Source organism: Lithobates pipiens, unplaced genomic scaffold (assembly GCF_037356315.1).
Source record: "Lithobates pipiens isolate NorthernLeopardFrog02 unplaced genomic scaffold, aLitPip1_a1.2 Scaffold_18, whole genome shotgun sequence".
Taxonomy (NCBI): Eukaryota; Metazoa; Chordata; class Amphibia; order Anura; family Ranidae; genus Lithobates; species Lithobates pipiens.
Genome location: NW_027507758.1, coordinates 171,852,606 through 171,878,069, shown reverse-complemented (window position 1 = coordinate 171,878,069; position 25,464 = coordinate 171,852,606). Strand labels below are relative to the sequence as shown.

The following is a 25,464-nucleotide window of genomic DNA, read 5'->3' as shown; positions in this document are numbered from 1 at the left end:
GCACAATTTCCCCCATACCACCAGCAACAGGACACTTTTCCTTCTAATGACATCAACAATGGAACTTTATTTCTCCTCCAACTGACCGCATTTATTTTTTCTTACTTCCACTAATCACCAACCCTGGCACTGTATTTACTCCCACTGAGCCTAAGGCTGGCCATAGACAGAGTGATTTTCTTTCCTGCAACCACAGTGGTGATGGGGGAATCCCTCCCATGGAGCCATAGTGTTCTTCTAGCAGGGGTGTGGGGGAAGCAGTCCCCACCTGGAGAACACAGTGATTATTGCTAGTGGCTACAACATCCCCTGGCAATAATCGCTTGTTAACTCCGACAGGTTGGTTGTACGCAAGTTGATCGATCAACTTGGGTACATTCAGCCTGCCCATACATGGCTCAAATCTCAGTTGGTTTCTGTTGAACTGACTGAAATTTGAACAGTCCATGGCAGGCTTAAGGCATTTTTTACTGTCACTGGTCACCAACATTGGGGTATTGTCTACATCCACTGGCCACAATTGGGCCTCTCTAAAGGATCACAAACTGGCCTTGTGTTTTTTTTTTTTAAGAATTTAGATGATTCTTTTTTCTTTCTATGTAGAAAAATGTGGAAAAGTAATTTAGCCATGACTGATTTTAGTTGCAGGGGTGCTGCTCTACCTTCAGATCTTGATCTGCAGCTCCAAACAAATGGTAACAGTTTATTTCTTGCCACGTCCCCGATGGCTAAAATGATTCAACTGCCTACTACAGATACCGGTGGGAAAGTAGATTTAAAGAACACAAAAAGCATACTTTTTTCAGTACCATGCAAGTTTATATTTTTCAATACTTAGGAGGTATAAAAAAAAGGGGAGCTTTGTGCAGCCACAGGGAAACACTATTTTGGAAGAAAGCCAAGCAGTGCATGGCACAGGAAATGCATCATCCGCTTATTTACATATTGTCATTTTAGATAAGTGACTTATGTAAAGTATGCAGGCAGCAGGTTTTTAAATATTTTGTACAGTAGTCCACCATGGACAAGCAAATATCCTGGATTTAGAAACAGGCAGTGTAATTGTTCACTGGAAATTTAATCTGTAACGTCTACTTAATACATAAGAATTTTCCTACCATGCGAAAGACGCCAGATTGGAATGCCAATGTATAAACCTCTGCATACCGACATCTGTAAAGGCCAGGAGCTAAAGGATTCTCAATTTAGATTTCAGCGCTTGTGCTGCACATATATACTTCATGTTAACCTGTACTCTAGACACATCATGGTAATAAACTATACAAGCATTTAAACTTATTCTATTGTACAGTATATATTCAAAATAGGTAAAAATGTCCACTAGTAAGATTGTGAACATAGATAGGACCTGACTGGTAGCTCAAAAATACAGATGCCAAATCAGTCTTTTTATACTTCACTGACCTTAAAGCAGAGCTCCAGCTAAAACATGGGCTGAGGTGTGTGAAGCACAAAGAATAGCCCATTAAAATAAAAAGAAATCCTTGAAAAAAAAAACTGTCACATGACACTTGAGAAAAAGTATCGGCACTCGTTCTAAAAAAACAGAAAAATAAATGGTATCTGTGTATCCCTAGTTGCTAGTGTAGTGGATGCCCTATATGTCAGTGCCGAATTCAGGGAAAAACTGTGAACCACAGTTTATTACACTAGAAGGATACAGTTTTATTTGTTCACAGATAATTGACAGCAATAGCATGAAAATAAGTAGAGTTGTACTCAGGGTGGATAAAAATCTATAAAAAAAAAAAAAATCTATTTAAAAATCACATTTTTTTATTTTCTTTTTATAAAATTTTAATAAAAGGCCTTTGGAGTAAAAATGTATCTAAAGATATTTTTCCCATCTAAGATAGATTAATAATTGAGTTTATTCAGCATGAAATTGAGCCTTGTTAGGTAGCATGAGGCTGTATATTCTGCAATATTTACATTTTTTGGTAAACTCATTTAATGAATCCAAGCTCTGCAAGGTGAGATAACATGCACTGACAAGGTTATTGTTTTAATTAAATGAATTTGAGTAGTCCTCCATGTGTGATTAACCCAAAATTGGTTCTGATATCGCCGTTTTACTAACCTGACCGCTTATTATTCTAAATAGGAAACCTTCTTTTGTTCGCAAATATTAAAGATTCTATCAGCAAGAATGAGTCCTTACATTTTAAAAAGCACCTGTCAGTTCAGATCCAGCTCCTGTTATCCACTCACCTGCTGCCGCCATGTCCCTCACCTTGTTGTCACTGCAGCATCACCAGCCGTCCCATTAAAGTGAATGGGACGGTCGGTGAGTCAACAGTGGGTCCGAGGAGGAGCCGCTGCAGGACAGAGATGACAGCTGCTCTTCAAAACGTATGATTTAAATCAAGCCTTTTTATTAGAGATTTAAATCAAATCCACCCTGGCTCACAAAACCATTTGGTGCTGGGTAACATAATTGTTAAGTACTCCGGCTGACTGACCATGAATTATTGCAGCCCTGTGTTATGCATTATTGTGGAATGGTGGGTGCCTGTTAATACTATACTATAAATAAAAGGGTTTTTCATAAAAGGCCACCCAACAGAAACTGAAAACGTGCCAAAATATGCGCATAATCATTCTGTTAAACAAGAGTCTGTTATCTAAAGCATGGATTCATTATTATCATCCCATGATAGGGATATCTGACATCATTTGGAGATAATATTATAGAGTTGGCATTCATTAATAGGAATTACATTTTGACCACCATATAAGAAAGACCACCAAATTTCTGTGGGACATTGGAAAGAAAACTGTAGTTCCCTTACTGAAGGCTTGAAGACCAACTGTACTCCCTGTCTAATGTACTGTACACAGGGGGTTCATATAAAAAACTGTGAAATGGCACACAAATGTGCATTGGCACTCAAAGGCAAGCAGAGTGCAATTAAAATGACCAGCTTCTACTCCATTGAGAGTTTTACTTGCTGCATTAGACAGAAATCCTAGACATACAAAAGGTTTGCATTTTATCAATAGGACATATAAAAAGTTGCAATGTATCTACAGCCCTACACCAGCAGACACCCTGAATGACTATCACTGCCATGGAGAATTCTTGCCGTTTCCTTTTTAGTTCTTACAGTGGAGGGGTGGAGGGGGGGTGAGTTGGAATATCTTTTGTGTTTTTTTTTGTTTCTTTTTTTACTTTCTGCCAGTTGTGTCCCCACAAAGAAAAATGTAACCTTATGTCCTGTTTCAGTGTCAGGGTTTGACAAGTACATGGGCTGGTTTTTGTCACGAACAGAGATAGCAACAACAATTGTAAAATGTTATCAAATACTTACCATCAATTTTCCTTTCCTGGCGCCAATCTATGGCAGCGGAATACCACATTTATATTGTCATGTTGGTGTCAAGGAAACATGCACTATATTACCAAAAGTATTAGGATGCCTGCCTTTACACACACATGAACTTTAATGTCGTCTTAGTCGGTAGGGTTCAATATTGAGTTGGCCCACCCTTAGCAGCTATTACTGCTTCAACTCTTCTGAGAAGGCTGTCCACAAGGTTTAGGAGTGTGTCTATGGGAATGTTTGACCATTCTTCCAGAAGCACATTTGTGAGGTCAGCCACTGATTTTGGACGAGAAGGTCTGGCTCCCAGTCTCCTCTCTAATTCATCCCAAAGGTGTTCTTTGTTGAGGTAAGGACTCTGTGCAAGCCAGTCAAGTTCCTCCACCCCAAACGTTCCCATAGACACACTCCTAACTCTTGTGGACAGCCTTCCCCGAAGAGTTGAAGCTTTTATTAGCTGCAAACAGTGGGCCAACTCAATATTGAACCCTACGGACTAAGGACTGGGATGCCATTAAATTTCATGTTCGTGTAAAGGCAGGCATCCCAATATAGTAATATATAATGGTACTATAGTATAGTTACCTAGAAGAGTTACCTCTCTGTTGGCTTCTGACATCTACATCCTCATTTTTTGTTTCGGTGTCACCAGCACAGGGGTGTGGGGGTCAATCTCATCATTGAGGATACTCTCAGAAATAAAACGTGACAGAAGTTCTGATCCTTACCCATTTCATCAAAAAACTAATTTTACATGGGGTTGGGAGGTACGTATGATTTCTTACCCATTTATTAAACTCTGTAATCAATTAATAGCACAAGAAAGATTGAACAAAAATAGCACTACTTCTATTTTTGCCTTCTGATTAAGGAAGAAGAGAGACATTTTACTGAATTGGAGGCTGCCATGACAAGAACATCAAATTTGCTGCAAATTCAGAAAGCACAATTTCGGAGTCTATTTTTACATGTTATTCAGTTGGTAGGAATGTATGCTATTTCACAAGCATGCTGGGCCTCCTGTGACTAGAGAAAGCTGTTTAGTTTGGCAGTCTGGAGAATTTTAAGTAGCTGAGGGAAAGGAATCTAATTCTGTACCTGTAATAAAGACATTAACCAGAGATTATCCATGAGAGTAATGCTCATCAGATATAAAGTACAGTGTTACTTTTTTATTTAACCAATGCATTGGAGGTGGACAAAAAAGGAATCCGTCATACAGATTCTGGAAATTTAGATCAGTGTTTCTCAATCTATTTTCACTTGGGGCACCCTTTAAAAATTATGCACAAATCTTGAGCCCCCCCCCCATTTTAAAATGTAAAAAAAACAGTTTCACATATCACAGCAACATCTACACACATAGAACACCCAACATTAAAGGGGATTTATTTTTTTAAACCAATATACTTTTGCACACTGGTACTGACTGGTATTCCAGCATTTATCTACTCCTTCATTCAGCTAATGTAACCCCAATGCTGATGGAGAGTGGCAAACAAGGATGTCCTCCCTATCAACCTATGACAACATCAGTTGTTGGGGCACCAGCAGCTGGCCTGCAATGTGTTTAAGGTGGTAATGCTGCACAATGAAATCTTGTGGCTTTGTGTAAAGGCAGGCTTGATCCACCCACAGGCTTGGTACATTTTTTTGGACAATTTGGGCAGTTTGTAGGCATTTTGCAAAGGCACTCTGGTTGAAAAAGTCAGCCTAAGCAGTACTTTAATGTCCTATATGTTTCAACCAAATTTCATATGTTCTTTACCTATTTCAATATTTTTCCTAGTTTTCTATGTGTGCTCCCCTTCCCCCCCCCCCCAAAGTTTTGGGGGAAATGTGCATCTAGATCGACTATCTGGGACAGGGGAGGACTTACATTGGTTATATTGTACTGGTTTATATTACTACTCTTATCTGTTTTTCAGTGGATACCGATTTCCTTTCCTGCTTTTTCCCCCCGTTTCTTATTTTAGGTTTTGTATTGCCTAAAATGTAAAATAAAGATTATATAAAAAAAAACTGATCTCCTGATCTAGATGTCTGGCAATAATGAGTGTAAAGAATTCTGAGTAGAATGCTATAGAGCAGTTACTTTTTGTTGTATTTAAGGTGGTATTAATCACTGGCTTACTTGGCACCTAAACCCCCTCCCTGCCCAGACCAAATTTTCAGCTTTTAGTCACTCTATTGCCGTGTTCACACGGTCAGAATTTCCGACAAGAAACATTCGATGTGAGTTTGTTGTCGATAAATCCGACCATGTGTAGGCTCATTGGACATTTGCTGTAATTTTTCAGAATTTCCGACAACAAATGTTTGAGAGCTGGTTCTCAAATTTTCCGACAACAAAACTTGTCGGAAATTCCGAGCGTGTGTACACAATTCCGACGCACAAAATTCCACGCATGCTCGGAATCAAGCAGAAGAGCCGCACTGGCTATTGAACTTAATTGTTCTCAGCTCGTTGTACGTCTTGTATGTCACCGCGTTGACGTTTGTAATTTCTGACAACATTTGTGTGACCATGTGTATGCAAGACAAGTTTGAGCCAAAAATCCAGTTTTGTTGTCGGAATGTCCGATCGTCTGTACATGGCATTAGAATGACAATTGTGGTCATACAACACTGTACCCAAATTACATTTTGATCATTTTTTCCCCACAAAAATAGAGCTTTCTTTTGGTGGTATTTGATCACCACTGGGTTTTTTATTTTTTGTTAAAAAAAAAATTAAAGACCGAATTCTTTAAAAAAAAATAAAAAATACAAAACCATTTTATATGTTGTTAAAAAAAATTGAAAACCGGTATTTTTTCTCCTTCACTGATGTACGCTGATGAGTCTGCACTGATGGGCACCAATAGGCTGCACTGGTGGGCACTAATAGGCGGCACTGATGGGTGGCATTAAAGGGCACTGGTAGGCGACACTGATGGGTGGCACTGATTGGCACCACTGGTGGGCATTGATAGGTGGCACCGATTGCTGGCACTTAACATGGGCACTGTAGTCACTGATTTGTGGGCACTGATTTTTGGCACTGGCATGCGTTACTGGTGGGCACATAATATTTTGTTCCTCTTCAGAATCGATGTCCTTGCAAACAGAAGTCGGTGATCGGCTTTTTTTCCTCACGTCGCCAGCATGAGAAGAAAAAAAAACGATTAACGATCCTCTGTTTACATCACGTGATCAGCTATCATTGGCTGACAGCTGATCATGTGGTAAGGGGCCGGGTGATCACAGCGCGCGCCGCACGCACCCTTCTGCATGTATGAGAGTGACATCATTATGGTCCGGCTATTCAAGCAGTCGAAAAAAATGGTACCCGAAAGGAAGAGCAGAAGATGAAAGGGCCCTGGGCCAGCAGCGGCGCAGACAGCGCAATGCTGGAGAGCATCCTTTAACAGGTAGGTCTGCCACAGTGTGCTAATATGCAGCACAGTTTACCACATTATGACAAAACCCACCCGTGCCTTTTTATTTTTTTTTCCCCCTTTTTCTATTTAAAAAGTAGAGTTTAAAAGGCAAGTACTTCTCTTGTGGATCACAGGAGCGAACTTACTGTTGCCCTCCCATGCCTCAGAATCAGCTTATAGCGAGCTGCTCCAGGCTCTGGAAGGATCTGGAGCATACTGGTCGGGATACACCTAGAGGAGGGGAGTGGCTTGCTACCGGGGCTGTCTGTTTCTGTGGATGCACACAATGTAAAATGTGCCAGTCTGGAGCGCACTTGTAAAAGGTAGCTCTATGGGTCTCTGTAAGGAAACAGAGCCACTATAAACAGGTACCACAAAAAGAGAGCATTTTGAGATGTGGAATTGAACGCAGCCACAGGCTTAAAAAGAAAAAGGCAAACATGGTAGTGCCGAGGCCTGCAGTACTAAAGTCTATTTTTAACCGCTTAGCAACCGCCCACCGTAGATTTACTGCGGCAGGGTGGCCGCTCTGCGCCAGATCATGTACTTGGAACGCGATCTGACACTTCCAGGTCTAGGACCCGCAATGTCCGCCGGGAGTAAAGAAAATGAAATGAAATAAAAATATTATCGGCCGGCCGATATTTGCCGTTTTTTAATTAATCGGCATTGGCCGATTGTGCTGATAAAAAGCCGATTTAGAACTACAGCGGGACTTTGAAATGACTTCTGTAAGAAATCAGTGTAAGTTGCCTGAGTCGTCATAGAAACACTTTCCTCCTCTCTGGGCAGACTGCCAAGAAAAGAACAGAAAGATACAATGTTTACACTTGAATGAATGAAGTCATCTCAGTGTGTAGAAGTTCTCAGTTTAACCATTTAAAGACTAAATCTTTTCTGACACTTGTTGCTTACAAGTAAATATCCTGTATTTTCTGCCAGAAAATCACTTATACCCCCCCAAAAATTATATATATATTTTTTAGCAGAGATCCTAGGGAATAAAATAGCGGTTGTTGCAATATTTTATGTCACACGGCATTTGCACAGAGGTCTTTCAAATGCATTTTTTGGGGAAAAAAATACACTATTTAAAAAATAAAAATAAAATAAAAACAGTGAAGTTAGCCCATTTTTTTTTTCGTCCAAAAGTTTTGACTACCTGTTTTTATTTAATATATAGTTTTTTTTTTTTTAATCTAAATCGTACATACAAGTAAACTGATTGGAGGTTTGTTTTGTTTAATAAATGTTTAAATGTAAGACATTTTCTGTATCACTTATGAAGGCTGCTTTCACACTGGAGCGGGCAGGCTTTGATGGTAAAACGCAAGTTTTAGCGGCTCTTTACCATCATTTTAGCGGTGCTATTTGGCTGCTAGTGGGGCGCATAAAACCCAGCTAGCGGCCAAGGAAGAGGTTAAATGCGCCCATGAAGCACTGCTGCCAAATCGCATTGCATGCGCTTCGGCAGTGGTGCCCATTCATATCAATGGGCAGGAGTGGTGGAGGAGCGGTATACACCACTCCAAACGTGCTGCTTGCAGGACTTTTTTTTTAAGATCCTGCCAGCGCATCGCCTCAGTGTGAAAGCACTCTGTCTTTCACACAGACTGCAGGGGAGCCATTTTGCAGGCACTTTACAGGCGCTATTTTTAGCCCAAAAGCGCCTGAAAAACGCCCCAGTGGGAAAGGTGTGTTAGATCAAGGGGGATTAAAAAAAAAAATAAATAAATAAAAAAGGAAAAAAAAAAATAAATAAAATAAAACCGGCCTTACATATCGACCCAAAAAAAATCGGCATCATATATCGGCTATCGGCCGCCATGATTTCTAAATATCGGCATCGGCCAGAGAAAAACCCATATCGGTAGACCTCTAAAAAATAAACTATAGTTTGCAGGCGCTGTAACTTTTGCGCATACAAATCAATATACACGTATTGGGATTTTTATTTTTTTTTACCAAAAATATTTAGCAGAATTCTGGAGCAGAAGTGCTTAAGCACATAATCACCAGGCCTCTCTCACTTTTTGTTTAAAAATTACTTAGAAACATTATACTGTATATTTTTTTTAAGCAGAGGCCCTAGAGAATAAAATAGTGGGTGTGGCAATTTTTTATGTCACACAGAATTTGTACATCGATTTTTCAAACGTAATTTATTTGGAAAATACGCTTTACTGAATTTTAATGGAAACCCCCCCCCCCCCCCCAAAAAAAACAAAAAACACAATACCTAATTTGGAAAAGGATAAAAGATGATGTTATGCTGAGCAAATAGATACCAAACATGTCATGCTTTAAAACTGTGCATGCTGATGGAATAGCGACAAACTACAATACGAAGTAGTTCAGTAATCTTTTCTATTTTAACTGAATGGGTTGTTTTACAAGGTGATCACTTACAATCACTTGAACACAAACAAGGACCTTCTATTGCTCTCAGCCTCCTCCAAATGTTTAAATTCCCCCCCATCTGTGATCTGACTTTTTGTGGCTACATTCATTCTCTATGGTTCCACTGTATGTAGGAAGATAGCTATGATCTGATGCTTGCTCCTAAAGACTGTGGGATTTGTAGTGTGCAAAGCGCCATGCACATGGCTGCACCGAACATGCACTTATTTAACAAGAACTGAAAAGATCTTTTGGATAGAATGGCTCTCGTGTGTAAAACACTCATATATAAAACTTGACTATATGTAAGCCATTTAACCCTTTTCTCTGGCTTACCAAATTTTTGAAAGACAGATGAGAAAACTGCTCATGAAACAGAGAAAGACTACGATGACCAAAATGATCCATTTAAAATCCTTTACCGTTCATATTGGGTCTAAAATCTTTCCTCTTATGCTGGTGTGTGCAGCAATACCTAATGTGCAGCGCAAACGCCTTTTACCACATGCACACCCTACTTGCAAGATTTGTGTATGCATGTGTGTGTTTGGAGGGCTTAAAATCAAACAATGTTTTTAGAATTTTATTACACTTTATTTTAAAAATGTATTTCACTTAAACTTCATTAAGTTACAGCTGCCCAGATGGTTTTTACTAAGCAGCGGGCAGCTAGTTGAATAAAGTAGATCTCACAACTGCTATAGCTTACATCCTATTACTGCACTGTAATAAAAGGGTGAGTAGAAGCAATAGAGTATATGTTATTTGATATGACATCTGCCTACAGAATTTAAAGGCATCCTCAAATCATCCAAACTATTTTGACTGGGTCATGTCTGACCATAACATTTGTTCTATGGTTAAGCTGAGTGACATTCGATGGATACAGAGTGCTTTCTGCATTCAAACATCAATTTTTAAATTTCTGGATTCAATAATCATCGAAGAATTCAGGAAAGGTAACAATTCAAGGTTTTAAAATCCAACAAACAAGCTTGTAATCTATAGCAGGCTGTTGGAAAATATCCATCTTCAGAAATTAAAAAAAAAAAAATATTCTCTACGATACTTCTTGGCACTTGAAGCTCAGCACAGTAGTTCATTTTGGTGCCAAAAAGTAAAAATAAAATCCCTCCAGTGTCTATAACCGGAGCTATTTTTACTTGTTGAGCAGACCCCAACACTTAACCTTTTCCTTAACAAGCCATAACACACAACCTCCAAAATAAACCCTGAATTCTTAGCCTCCTCCAAACACTTAAAGGCCAACTCCACCTTTAGAGAGACACAATACATGCGTATTTGGGGTGTAAAAAGTAACATGTTGATTAGCAACAAAGAATGAAAGTCAGATTCTTAAAACCCCCTCAATTTAAAAAAAATAAACATTTATTGATATATTAATGAATACAGAGCTGTAATAATTTGCGTTTTCATTACCTGCGTAGTGTTCAGGTTTACTTTAACCCTTCTTAGTGCTGGTTCACACAGGAACACACTCTATGTTCCTGTGTGATTCAGTGCGATGCATTTTTTATCCCATTCATTTTTTGAATAGGATGAAATTGCATTAGATCGCACCAAAAGTAGTGCATGCACTACTTTTAAAAAAAATAAAAAATGAAACTGGATAACATAGTACTGCATGCGGTACCATGCAATCTGATGCAGGTAAACGCATTGCATTTGGGGTGGTGTTAGATTTACATTGGAACCCGCAGCAGATCACATGCCCAGTGGATTTTGAACGAGGTGCGTAAAAATGGATGTAAAACGCCTGTTCATATCCATGTTCTGATATTAACAGGCCCTGAAAAAGGCTAAGTTTGCTTTTGGATCATTTTACGATGTAACATGTTCTAGCTCATGCCCCGTTCACCCCTACCACTGTGACAGCGGGTGGGGGATTCTCTCTTCACAGACACGGTCACATTTTAAAAACAGTGCAGCTGTGCTGGGCTCCACCTGCACAGCCATGTCATTCACTCACAGAAATTTGTGAATGATAAAAATAAAAGTCCGGTCTGCCACTGTGGCAGGCAGCTTGTAGTTCTCAATGGACTGCGAGAGTGCCGATGAGAGCCCTCAGAGTTCATGGTCACCTCCTCCAGCTTTCTAGCAGAAAGTCTATACAGAGGGATAGACAAAAAGCTGGAGTAAGCGTCTGCAGGAGCCTCATATTGCAACTGATTGTTTGTACGATGCTTCAAAATATATGTGCATGTATTTTTTCCTAAAAAGTGAACTTAGACTTTAACCTGCCAGCTAACATTAAAGCCAACTCTCTTTTCTTGAACAGATATAGCAGAAACAGAAAAAAAGGGAAAACCTGGCAGAAATATTACATTTTCTCTACTCTATCAAAAAATAATAATATATGGCTGAAGGTTTTAACATATCCTAAGCCCTAGCCCAATCACTTAAAAACCTCTGCAGCAGTATACTTACCTTATTCTAAAGCATCAGCACTGACAGAACCAGAGATCAGTGATTAAAAAATAAAAAGCTTCACAATCAAGCAATATAAAATATAACTTACTCGAGTTTCCCAAGAAAATGGTGCAGAGTGCTCATCTTGCCATGTTATATCCTGAAAAATAAAGTAATGAAATGTCAGTCTCCACTCCATTACATCTTTCATTTAGATTGTGACTTATGCTTAAATTAATGGGCATGTTAAATAATACAAAAGTTCCCTGTGCAGGCACCTGCTTTAGGGGTTAGAAGCTTACTGTACAAGAAACAACCCTACAAATCCAAAGAATAAATGCTGTGCAGATCTGCCGAAAAAAAAAAAGAAAGAAAGAAAATTAAATCTGGATAGTATTTTCTGCAGAATACAGTCAGGCTAGGTTCACACTATATGCAGGTCTACATGTAAACTGCATGCTTTCCTGCACCCGTAGAAAAAATGCACTGCTGTCAAGAGGCGTTGGGGTGCCACTCATTTTTAATGGCAACTCTACGCGGTTTCCCTAGCCGGGAACACATAGCGCTATACAGTTTCCCTGCGGCTGTGATTTTGGACGGTTCAGGGATCTTTTCCCAGCATTTTCCACCTATTACAATAGGCCATCTTGACACAGGTGGGACTTTGCTTCATCATATCAGATACTACAGCAAGAACAGTAGGGGGCAGTAGTGACATCACCAAATGTCACTCCCAATCTTCTGAGACTAACAGTCAGAGGCAGCAGTGGCTTCTTAGATCACACATTACAGATATACAACTACGGAGCTGTATTCACACAGGCGTGCCTAGGCACCCTTGCCTGCCAGAAAGCGCACTGGTATGGAATTCCAGACAAAGTACATTTTCAGGGTATTTTAAGTTACAGTAATAAATATTTCCTATTAATATGGTTAAGAATATTAATCATAAAAATGATAAATATTCCATTAAAACAATGCAAATCTTCACTTTTTGAGTTCAGGTCCACTTTAATATGAGGTGCACCCATGGCACTGGTGTCTGAGAAGGAAGAAGCGATGAATCACTCTTCCCACTCATTTAACTTTGGGTTTCATTTTTTGCTTTAGCTTTTGAGCTTTGCAAGCAACAGGCTTTTTCCACAAAGCAGTTAAGCTTAGCCTGGTAAACAGGAGCCAATAGTTCCATCTGCTTGCTAAAAATAGGTCACTATGAAAAACATCATATGCAGTAAATCTAGATCTAAACATAAGAAAATGTATACAGAAATATGGGGCGACGTCTTTCAAGCACTGTGTGTCCCAAAACGAAATTCATTGCATCTCTCGAGATATTACATGAAAATGTTTCTTTCATATTTTCTGCAAGCCTCTGAGCATGCTCAGTGTCTCATCTGAAATCACTGACACATTTCACAGTACAATATAAGGGGAAGGCAGCCCATACATTAGTATTTTTTTCTTGTTTTCAACCTGCGGTTGAAAATAAGAAAAAAAATACTAATGTATGGGCTGTATGTCCTGTATGTATGTCCTTTTTCCCCCACAAATAGAGTTTTCTTTTGGTGGTATTTGATAACCTCTGCGGTTCTTATTTTTTGTGCTATAAACAAGAAAAGACGGACAATTTTGAAAAAAAAAAAAAGTTATCTAGTCTACAAACTATGGGATAGATTTATGGACTTTTTATATTTTTTACTAGTAAAGGCAGCGATCAGCGATTTTTAGCAGGAGTGCAACCTTGCGGCAGACAAATCTAAAACTGACACTTTTTGGGGACCAGTGACATGTGCTAAAAAAAAAAAAAAAAAAGAAGAACTCTCACTGTATTAAATGACACTGGCAAGGAAGGGGTTAACATCAGGGGCAATCATAGGGTTACATTTGCTCCAAGGGGGTGCTTGCTAACTGTGTGGGGGATGGTTTGACGGGGGGAAAGATCTGTGCTCCTGCTTAGCAGGATCTCCATCTTCCCCACTGACAGAACTGCGATCTGCCTGGTTTGCATAGGCAGACCGCCGTTCTGCCTCTCTACAAATGATCATGGGGTTCCTGGTGGACATCGTCTCCACTGGACCCGCTTGACTGGCTGTCGCTGTGTCCCGTTAATCATTATAATGTGCCTAGAATTGTCACCCTGGCATGCGCAGCAATATGTAACTCGTGCAGTGCAATCTGTTTTCTGACGTAGGTGCCCCTTACATGTACATTTACATTTGTATGTGTGTATAGGTGGGTGGGGGGGCTTTAAGTGCTTAAGTTTTAACTTTAGCTTTTTACACTTTTATAACTTTTTTTTTTTTCTCTCCATCACATGGGGACAAAAAGTCCTGACTGTCCTGAAAGAAAAGAAACTAGATCCTAACAAGGATATAAAAAAAGAAGTGGAAAACTTTAAAGCACCACTGCTCCTGAAGAGAAGTCTGGCCATAGAGGTAGACATGTCTAAAGCTGACAAATGAAAAGAATGTACCAGTTGGATCATTAATGACTGGAATATTATGGACATATCTGAGGTGTTTGATTCAAGAAGGGAAATACTTGAGACAAACCAAATGAAAGAATAGTGGAGGGGCTCTTGATGCCTTTTGTTAGGCATAGCGAAGAAGGGAGCTTCTTAGGTTCTTGCAAGGTGTGAGATTTCCAGAGGATGCAATGAATAATAAACCAGAGAGGTTATCATGCTATTGACAAGGTCATGTCATCCCCTGTGGCCAGCGCTAAATTGGTGCAAAATTCAAAGTTCAAAACCAAGCATACTTCTAGTCAATTTTAAAACCTAATTGAGAATAATAATACAGGAAGTCGGAGTCCAGTCTTTCATGGACTTGTAGGCACAATTGATAGATCTCAATTCTTTTGGGATCTTGTAGGAAGACAATGATACCTACAAGTCAGTCACACAACTGGAAAGAAATATGAAAGATTGAAATCTGCCCCTGAATAGATTCAAAAACTGACAGCTAAAATGCTATAGCTCTGCAAATAGAGAATTTTGGATGAATGGAACAGTTACCGGTATATGAAATAAAAAAAATGTTACGACATATTTAACACGATGACTAGAATTTATGATCAAATTTAACAATGCCTTTGTGAATAAAAATAAAATAAAAATGGATTGACTTCTATCAAAAACATGAACAGGTCTTAATGTAGCTAGAAGCCGACAGGCGTGTAACATATCACTCAATGGTTTGCTGAACACGTCTCTAATACATTTCAACACTTGATAAATGTACAAGGTAGAGGTGGACTGATGACAGAGCTGATACCAAACACTGGTTTGGACTTGGTGGAAAGGTTTTATTTTGTGTATTAACCCTCAAGTTACATCTATGTGACAAGCCAGAAAACAAAAGAGATATGATAAATCCAGATCTAATCTTGTAAATGTTACACACACACACACACACACACTTTCCATTGTTGTGTTTGTACATTTCAAAATCCCAATGGGAAGCAAATGATAAACAAAGTTTGTTCAACACCTAAGATGTGGTAGGATGAAATCTTTCCAACAAAAGATGAAGCTGCTTGATTGCATAAACCATTTATAAGCTTCTGACACCTGTTGAACATAAATTTGCCTTCCATAATGTACAAAGCATCAGCCGAATCAGTCTGAGAAACATGGCTGCTGTTTCATCTGTTCTTGCACAGGATTTAGCACTCCAAACTTGCAACTTGAAGGACCGTCTTCCTACAGATTTCTTTAGGCCCACACAGGTGTTCCATGCATCCCTGAACACGCAGTCCCATCCATGTCCATTGAAAAGCAGTAGCTGCATGAGCACACCAGCTGCCCCCTATCTGACATTGGTGCAGGTACCCAAACTCCCACACTGAGTTGGGGTAGGGTTGCCACCTCCTCCCTTTAAACCTGAACACATATGAGTTACACAGGTTCTGAGGAAAATTTAATGCAGATAAGGCATCAAGTGAGTTTAATTACCACTTCAGCCCCAGACCATTTTGCTGGTCAAAGACCAGACCACTTTTTGCGATTCGGCACTGCGTCGCTTTAACTGACAATTGCGCGGTCGTGCGACATGGCTCCCAAACAAAATTGACGTCCTTTTTTCCCACAAATAGAGCTTTCTTTTGGTGGTATTTGATCACCCCTGCGGTTTTTATTTTTTGCGCTATAAACAAAAATAGAGCGACAATTTTGAAAAAAAAAACGCATTATTTTTTACTTTTTGTTATAATAAATATCCCCCAAAAATATATAAAAAAAATTTTTTTTTTTCGCTCAGTTTAGGCCGTATTCTTCTACATATTTTTGGTAAAAAAAAAAAAAAAAAAAAAAAAAAATCGCAATAAGCGATTGATTGGTTTGCGCACAGTTATAGCGTTTACAAAACGGGATCGTTTTATGGCATTTTTATTAATATTTTTTTTTTTAACTAGTAATGGTGGCGATCAGCGATTTTTATCGTGACTGCGACATTATGGCGGACACATCGGACATTTTTGACACATTTTTGGGACCAGTGTCATTTATACAGAAATCACTGCTATATAAATGCAGTGATGCCTGTGTAAATGACACTGGCAGTGAAGGGGTTAACCAGTGGGTGGCAGTGTAGGGGTTAAGTGTTCCTAGGGGTGTGTTACTAACTGTTGGGGGCTGGGCTTTAATTTAGTGAACACTGATCTCTGCTCCAATCACATGGAGCAGAGATCAGCGTCACTAGTTGCTAGGCAGAATGGAGAAATGCTGTTTACAACGGCATTTCCTCGTTCAGCCACCCCGTGAGACGATCGCGGGTATGCCCGCGGGAATCGAGTCCGTGGGACCCGCGACCGGACTCACTGGGATCTCGACCAGCAGGCGAGCGAGCCGCCGCCGGCGCGCTCGCGATGGAAGGGCGGCAAATTTAAAGGTACGTACAGGTACGCCCATTTGCCTGCCCGTGCCATTCTGCCAACGTACATCGGCATGCGCTGGTCGGGAACCAGTTAATCAGCCACAGAACCTGTGTAATTAATATGTGTTCGGATTTGGCACCCTAATTCGGGGACACACACGTGGCTGTGCCTCTGCAGGTATACATGGTTCTCTACGTGTGCACACTTTGGTGCGCCTCTTGTGAACAAGGTCTTACTAAGCAGCTCACTAATGTTTTTCCAGCATGGTGTACAATTGCTTAGAGTGGTTATAAACCTCAGACATGAACAAAGCATAACCCTCTAAAGTGTGTATTTGTCTCAATTAGGAGCACTATGGGCTTTATTTACTAAAGGCAACTCCACTTTGTACTACAAGTACAAGGAAAATTTAAAACAGCGTTTTTGATTTTACATGATTGGATGATAGAAATCAGCAGAGCTTCCCTTCATTTCAGATATACCCCTCAGATCTATAATGACTGCACTTCCATGTGCTCTTGTAGTGTAAAGTGGATTTGCCTTTAATAAATCAACCCCTAAAGCCCTATACACATTTTCTGCTGATTTTTGTCTTCAGATTTAACATGAGGTCAAACCTTAGGAGTTTCAATTTGTAAGCAATCAGGCAGGCCCTTGCACTACATGGTTTTGGTAAATCTGAAGGCAAAAAAAAAAGTCTGTAGAAAATCTGACAGTGTGTATGGGGCTTCAGTGTCATTTCTGTCTGCTGCTTTGTTCCTCTGCTATCAGAATAATTCTGTTGACAAGTTTTCCTGACACCAAGAGAAAAAAAAGGTGACAGATGAGGGACCTCCAGCTGATTGACAGCCTCAGCTCTGTTCCTGTGAGCTGTGTAAAAAGGGGTATGTCCCATCCCTCAAAACAGCTCTCAGAGCTCTACTCACTGAGCTCTCCAGAGCAATGTTTCTCAACTCCAGTCCTCAAGGCGCCCCAACAGGTCATGTTTTCGGGCTTTTCATTATTTTGCACAGGTTTGATCAGTTTCAGTGCCTTAGTAATTACCACATCCGAGGGAAATCCTGAAAACATGACCTGTTGGGGCACCGTGAGGACTGGAGTTGAGAAACACTCTCCATCCCCTTTTTTTCTGAACTCTCCAACCAGCTTATAAATTCAGCACTTTAAATGGATATAGAGAGAAGACTGCACATAGACAGATACAACGTCTATAGGAGGATTTGTTTCATCTCTATGCATTACCTGAGGATAGTCCCGTCACTGGGTAGATGTAAGGGTTTACAACAACTATAAAAAAGGTGCCACATTACTTAACAATTGGATAGAATATCACAAATGATGCGCTGTCCTGTTGTCTAAGGCTCCATGCACACTGAAGCTGATAAACTGCAGTTTATTGGCGTTTGGGCGTTTTTTGTAAAAGCCCATAAACTCCACTCTATGTTAGCCTATGTGTCCATGCACACATGGACGTTTTTCAGCTTTAATGAGCAGTGGAGTTTATGGGCTTTTTTCTGAACGCCAGAAATTTGCGTTCAAAGTGCCGTTTTTCAGCGGCAAAAAACGACAAACGCTCATTAACGCTCGTTCATTAGTGTTCGGCATTCTATTTTTCAATGCATTGTGGGATTTTTGGAGTGTCCTCTGTGTATTTTTATAAAAAACGCCCATTAACGCTAACGCTGTAAAACGCTCATTAACGCTCATTAACGCTAGTATAAAACGCTGTTAAAAGCAGGTTTTTCAACCAGCGTTTTCTGCCAGCAATCTGGCGTCCAGAAATAGCTTTTTTGAGCTTCAGTGTGCATGGAGCCTTACAGGAAATGCACAGCAATCCAACTTGCAAATACAGCGAGATAGCAAAGACAAACGTATAAGCTATAGATCGTCTTCTTCAGACAAGGATCCCCATGAGAGAAGCCTTTCTTATGAGTTACTGGTCCTTCATAGGACAGTATTTTAGTGTCATGGAATATCTCTCTAATCACAGCTACACACAAAATGACCTTCATTTTACAATTCAAGTTGCAGGACAGAAAATGTGGAAACAAAGGCATTATCAGCAGCAAGGTCACACTATGCGGTTATTACATTGTATTAAATTAGCGATTAGATAACAGAGGGTGCGGAAAGATCATCAACCGATAGAGCAGCAGCTGGACTTCTCACACCAAGAAATATACCGGCTGCACTTCATTACTTCTGAACATTCTAGCCGTCACGCTGATTTACAGGTTTTAGTCATTGACCTGCTGGCTGTTTTATTCTTAAAGCGGAGTTCCTCCTATAAAAATCATTTTACATAACTGTGCAGCAAATAACATAACAAATGACATTTGGAGAAATTTATCATCTTTTTTTTTTTTTTTTTTTTATTTCTCCTGCCCACAAGTAAGATGGGCATCCCCCAAGAATGAAAACTCTAAAGTATTTTTTACCATAATTATCTTCTAAAGGCAGCGCTAATGACAAGAATTCAATTTAATTGATATGCATTATACAAGAGTAGATGTGGGTGGAACTCCGCTTTAATCGGTAGTAAACCGAAAAGCAAACATTTATTGTATTGCAGCTTACCAATTCTTAGATATAGTGGCTGCATTCCATTTCTTTTTTTGGGCTTTTTCCTTTTATTTTCATCTGGTGATCTAGCTAGCAAGTCAGTTGTTTTTAAATAGAACAAACTCTCTTGCAGACGCATCAGTTTTAAGGGTGGGGCAAACCACTTAACACTGGCAGGGGTGCTTACAATGATCAGCTTTTATTTAGCCACTTCCATACCGGGCCTATTCTGGCACTCCTCTCCTACATGTAAAAATCTTTTTTTTTTTGCCAGAAAATTACTTAGAACCCCCAAACATTATATATTTTTTATTTTAGCAGACACTCTAGGGAATAAAATGGCGGTCCTTGCAAGTTTTTATCTCACACGGTATTTGTGTAACAATTTTTCAAACTTTTTTTTGGAAAAAAAAATGTTTCACGATTTAAAAAAAATGACAAAACAGTAAAGTTAGCCCAATTTTTTTGATATGATATGAAAGATGATGCTACACTGAGTAAATGGATACCCAACATGTCACGCTTTAAAATCACAAACACTCATGGAATGACGCCAAACTTCAGTACTTAAAAATCTCCATAGGCGACGCTTTAACATTTTTTACAGGTTACCAGTTTAGTTACAGAGGAGGTCTAGTGCTAGAACTGAGTGTGAGCTACCGGGGACAGTGGCGTTTTAAATTTTTTATTTTATTTTTTTATTGTTACACTTTCTTTTACGACAAAAATGAGCACCAGGTGTATTTGAAAAGGCGGCCTATAGTACACCACTCAGCGCCGAATGTAGACTAAACCAGAAATCCCAAAATATATATATATATATATATATATATATATATATATATATATATATATATATATATATAGTAAATGTAGGTCATACAATTATGGCCTGTCAAATCCTTACAAAATAACAGACCAATCCTTGCAGTAGCAGCCGTTTAAAAAGTATAGTAGTTATGTAACCAGTAATACAGAAATTAGTCCATATGGACTAATTTCTGTATTACTGGTTACAACACTTTCTTTTACGTTTATTTTTTTATGATCACTTTTATTTCTATTACAAGGAATAAAAACATCCCTTGTAATAGGAATCGTTTGTGACAGGTCCTCTTTATAGAGAGATGCGGGGTCAATAAGACTCCACATCTTTTCTCCAGGCTGGAAAGCATGAGATTGAAAAAAAAAAATCCACAATCTCATGCTTACCAGCCGCAATCATGGCTTTGTTTACATCCGCGGACCCGGAATTTGCGTCATAGCGTCACTCCCAGGCCTCCGACGGTCAGAGAAACGTTGCTACATTACTGTAACTATGTGATCTTTAACTGCTTGCTGCCCGCGCACTGTCAAATGACGGTGGGGCGGTACAGCTCTTGTTCTGGGCAGTCATATGACGGCGGCCTAGAACAGCCGCTCTGGCGCGCAGCACGGCAATCGCAGTCACGCCGTGTTGCTAAGACCCCAATCTGTGGAAAGACTCGCTTCCGCGGCTCTTTAACCATGTGATCGGCTGTGTTCAATCACAGCTGGTCACATGTAAACACGGAGATGCCAGTAATCGGCTCTCCTCGCCTCATACTGACAGAGTGCGAGGAGAGGAGAGCCGATCAGCGGCATCTCCTCACAGGGGGACATCTAGGGATGTAATCAGGGCACTGATCATCAATGCCCCGATTACAATAAAGAAAAAGTGTAAAATACAGTGCCACATATCAGTGCCCATTAGCCATGCCAGTCAGTGCTGCCCATCAATGCCCAGTGTCGCCCATCAGTGCCAGCCATCAATGCATCAAACAACATTTCCCATGATGCTCATGTACTCTAGTGGAGCATCATGAGAAATGTAGTTCCAAAACATCTGGGGTGCCAAGGTTCACTATCACTGCCAATAGGGGTTATATCCACAATAAAAAGACTCAAATCTTACTGAAAAAAATAACCAACTTGCTATGCCTATTAAATCAGCAACCACTTATATCGCACATACACAATAAAATGTATACTCTACACTGCCTGGCCCTCAGAATTCCCCTCCCCACCTGTAAAGAAAAAAATGTCATTTTATCCTTACCCACTGGTGGCTGGTGCTCAAAATTTTTGGAGTGGCGCACAATATTAAACAAATTTGCGGAGTTCTAAAAATAGGCCGCAAAGGGAAAAAAAAAACTGACAGATTATGACGGAATGTTGGCGACAGAGGAAGCTGTGCACAAGGACAAAAATGAGGATCTGTCCCCGTATCGCTGAGTGTAAACAAATATCATATTTTGACACTGCGGAGAATCAGTACATTAAGAAAATGGTGCAGCTCGGCTTAAAGAGTCAGTCCACCCAGAACTGGCATCACAGTGTTTGGTGGATGCTGGAGAGATAAATCACCTGACACTTTCTTCTCATCTCAGGGGTGCTACTAATTATATCTCGGAATTCCCAATCTGCAATCTGCTGTGCCCATTATGAGGGGCCCCCACCATTCCTGTGCCAAGTTCCCGGGTCTGTACACTTGCTATGCCCATTATGAGGGTTTCCCACCGCACCTGTGCTGAGTTCCCGGCTGGATCTGTACACTTGCTGTGCCCATTATGAGGGTCCCCACTCCCCAGTGATGCAGTGCATCAGCAATGCCAATGGTAGCACACTGCACTAGCCCTGCTGACATAGCCACTTTTTATTTGATGGCACAATGCTCCAAGTCCCAGGATGACATCTCTGGAGGGTTTGAAGTCCACCAGATAAACACATCAGAACTAATCCCATCTACTCTTCCCTAGCCGCAGTAATACAAGTGCACCGTGCTCCCCGGCAGCCGACTCCTCTGCTCAGGCCTGGCGTTCCATCCACCTTTGGGCTGGGATTAGTCACTCAAGAAATCAGAAGGGACACCGCGTGTCTGATGAAAGCACTGCCCTTCGTCCTACGCCAATCAGTAACCACCACAGGAAACATAATGCTACAATGGGAGTGTTTGGGGCACATTGCTCTACACCCCGAGGACAATCTAAAGGAAGCCAATAGAGCTTCTTAGCCGCAATCACGTGACTGTAAACATGTCATGCTTTCCATAGACACCTGTGTGTTCAGCGCCCCACAGACACTTAAAGGGACAATTTATTTTTATGATGAGTAGCTTGGGGGGTGGCGCCCCCTGTTGACGGGCTGTCACTGTTACCCAACTCCCGTCTTCTGCCCGTAGTGCCTAGGTGAGGATGATATCACATACCTACCTATTGGATCCTGGGGAATGCAGACATCCAAATCTCATGAAGAGACATTCCTGTCATAGACTGGAGTGTCTTTATTGTGAGATTTCACCTGCTCTGTGTTCCTCAGGAATCTTCCTGGAAGGACGGGGACATTGGGCCCAGAGATCAGAGGACAGCAGTACAGTACATATAACTTAGTGTCATACATTTTACACCAACTAATTGTAAGGGATTTGTGGAAGAGAAGGCAGGTAGTTTGAGCAATACTACTGTAATGGATATACACTATACAGTCATTGTGTTGGTCTTAGTTTGGATAACCATGAACTATTTACTATACAAGTATTGGCAGTGAAGTCACGGGGCTATTCTCCACCATCACAGTGTGTAGCAGCCGTGTCATTACATGCAGTGTGTATGTTCCCAGATCCCTGCCATTGCATGATATTTCTACCTGTAATTATCCTATGCAGTGTGTCCCTGTCATCTCCTCGTGTAGCGTTCCCATCACCCCCCCCCCCATGCAGCGCGTCCCTGTCGTCACCACCCCCACGCAGCGCGTCCCTGTCATCACCAACCCCCCCAACGCAGCATGTCCCTGTCACTCCCCCCAACCTAGAGTGTCCCTGTCACCCCCCCATACAGCATGTCCCTGTCACCCCCTCATGCACGTGTCCCTGTCACTCCCCATGCAGCGCGTCCCTGTCACTCCCCCCTATTAAGTGTGTCCCCGTCACTCCCCATGCAGCGCGTCCCTGTCACTCTCCCCATGCTGCGTGTCCCTGTCACCCCCCCCCCAATTAAGCGTGTCCCTGTCACTCCCCCCCATTTAGCGTGTCCCTGTCACTCCCCCCATGCAGCGCGTCCCTGTCAGTCCCCCCATGCAGCGCGTCCCTGTCACTCCCCCCATGCAGCGCGTCCCTGTCACCCCCCCATTCAGCGTGTCCCTGTCACCCCCCCCCCCCCCATGCAACGTGTCCCTGTAATTGCAGGCAGTGTGTCCCTGTCATTCTCCCATGCAGGATGTCCCTGGCAGTGTACCTACCTCCTCCCCGAAGTGCACCACCTTCTGGCCGCTCTGGGTTTTGAGGACGGGGTAGCAGGGGACAGGCTGTGTGTCGGCGGCTCCTCTGTGCAGAACATATCTCCTCTGCACCTCCGGGTCCACTATGCTCTTGTCTATGGCTTCGTCCTGCTCTTTGGGCGGCATCTTCTCCCACTGAGTGCCATAGCGCTGGCGGACCCGCTCCTTATCCTGCATGATCTTCTTGGCCATGGAGTTGAGGGAAGAGAAATAAGCGAAGCGATTCCTCTCCTTCTCATCCAGGGGCCGGTTACCCGACACAGCAGTCCGAGCTGCGGCTATTGCAGCCGCCATAGAAGCCATTTGTTTGCCTGGAGCGGCTCCTTTGTGTTGTCCCTGAATTTAGTGATGGTGTCCCTGGCAGCCTCCAGCTACACTGGCACTGAGGACTCAGGGAATCCAGCCTTCCACATTCCTCCTCCTCCGTCCTTCTACAGACAAGTCACTTCCTCTCCGCCGTCCTCCCTCCTCCTTCCAGGCTGTCCTTTTCTGGACTTCCTGGTCCTCCTCTCCTCCGACACACTTCCATGTATACAGCTCCGTCATATACCTCATGGAGGCCGTATATATACAGCTCTGTAATATACCTCATGGAGGACGTATATATACAGTTCCGTCATATACCTCATGGGGGACGTATATATACAGCTCCGTCATATATAGGGTTGCCACCTTTTCCTCAAGCCAAACCCGAACACTAGCGGGTGAACAAGAGAGAGAGAGAGGGGGTGAGCGAGAGGGGGGTGTGAGAGAGAGAGGGTGTTGAGCAAGAGAGAGAGGGTGTTGAGCAAGAGAGAGAGGGTGTTGAGTGAGAGACAGAGAGAGAGGGTGTTGAGAGAGAGAGGGTGTTGAGAGAGAGAGGGTGTTGAGCGAGAGAGAGAGAAGGGGGGTGGGCGAGAGAGAGAGGGGGTGGGCGAGAAAGAGAGAGGGGGGTGGGCGAGAGAGAGAGGGGGTGGGCGAGAGAGAGAGAAGGGGGGTGGGCGAGAGAGAGAGAGGAGGGTGGACGAGAGAGGGGGTGGGCGAGAGAGAGAGGGTTGGGCGAGAGAGGGGGTGAGCGAAAGAGAGAGAGAGGGGTGAGCGAGAGAGAGATGGGGGTGAGCGAGAGAGAGATGGGCGGTGAGAGAGAGGGATGGGGGGTGAGCGAGGAAGGGGAGCTGACACAGAGGAGGGTGGAGTCGCACAGAGGAAGGGGGGTCACACAGAGGAAGGAGTGGGGGTCACACAGAGGAGGAGGGGGGTCACACAGAGGAGGAGGGGGGTGACACAGAGGGGAGGGGGTCACACAGAGGCGATGGGGGGCACACAGAGGAGGACATGGGGGGCACACAGAGGAGGACATGGGGGGTCACACAGAGGAGATGACGGAGCAGATGAGACCTCAGGAAACACATTGTGAGGCAGGACTCCGGGAGGAAGCAGGCGCGATGATCAAATCCACAGTGCAGCCCCGCCTCCGCCTCCACACCTGACCAGAACCTGCTCCGCAGGGCCATTCACAGACACCCATGTTTGCCGCCCGGCCCGCCCTGCACATGGCCCATTCGGCCAATCGCAGGGCTCCTGCTGGCTCAGAGCACAGTGCACCTGTGTCATAGTGATAGCGGGCACGGAATCATGCACGCAGCCCCTCTAGATGTTGCGGCCAGGGACAGAGATCTGGTGGCCATAGGTCCGTGGAATGTGTGCCCGGGTTTCCAGCAGGCGGAAACCCGGGCACATGTGTCAAAACCCGGACTGTCCGGGTCAAAACCGGACAGGTGGCAACCCTAGTCATATACCTCATGAGGGACGTATATATACAGCTCTGTCATATACCTCATGGGGGACATATATACAGCTCTGTCATATACCTCATGGGGGACATATATATGCAGCTCTGTCATATACCTCATGGGGGACATATATACAGTTCTGTCATATATCTCATGGGGGACGTATATATACAGCTCTGTCATATACCTCATGGGGGACATATATACAGTTCTGTCATATATCTCATGGGGGACGTATATATACAGCTCTGTCATATACCTCATGGGGGAAGTATATATACAGCTCTGTCATATACCTCATGGGGGACGTATATATACAACTCTGTCATATAACTCACGGGGGACATATAGGCTTGCCACCTTTTC

General features: G+C 42.2%; 1 protein-coding gene across 3 annotated transcripts in view; it reads right to left on the bottom strand.

Annotated features, from left to right (window-relative positions):
* Positions 1-23,797, bottom strand: part of CUNH1orf198 (chromosome unknown C1orf198 homolog) — a 45,661-nt gene extending 21,864 nt beyond the window's left edge. For 2 of the 3 annotated variants that reach the window (XR_013276663.1, XM_077486395.1), the window contains exons 1-2: positions 23,288-23,796; positions 11,706-11,756 (exon numbers count right to left, since the gene is read on the bottom strand). Coding sequence is in view for 2 of the 3 variants with exons in the window: in XM_077486395.1 (XP_077342521.1) it covers positions 11,706-11,756; positions 23,288-23,629 (393 nt within the window). In the remaining variant the exon portion in view is untranslated. Of the gene's footprint in view, positions 1-11,705; positions 11,757-23,287 lie in introns of all 3 variants that reach the window. The other variant, XM_077486397.1, reaches the window with a different exon arrangement.
* Between the last annotated feature and the right edge of the window lie 1,667 nt (positions 23,798-25,464).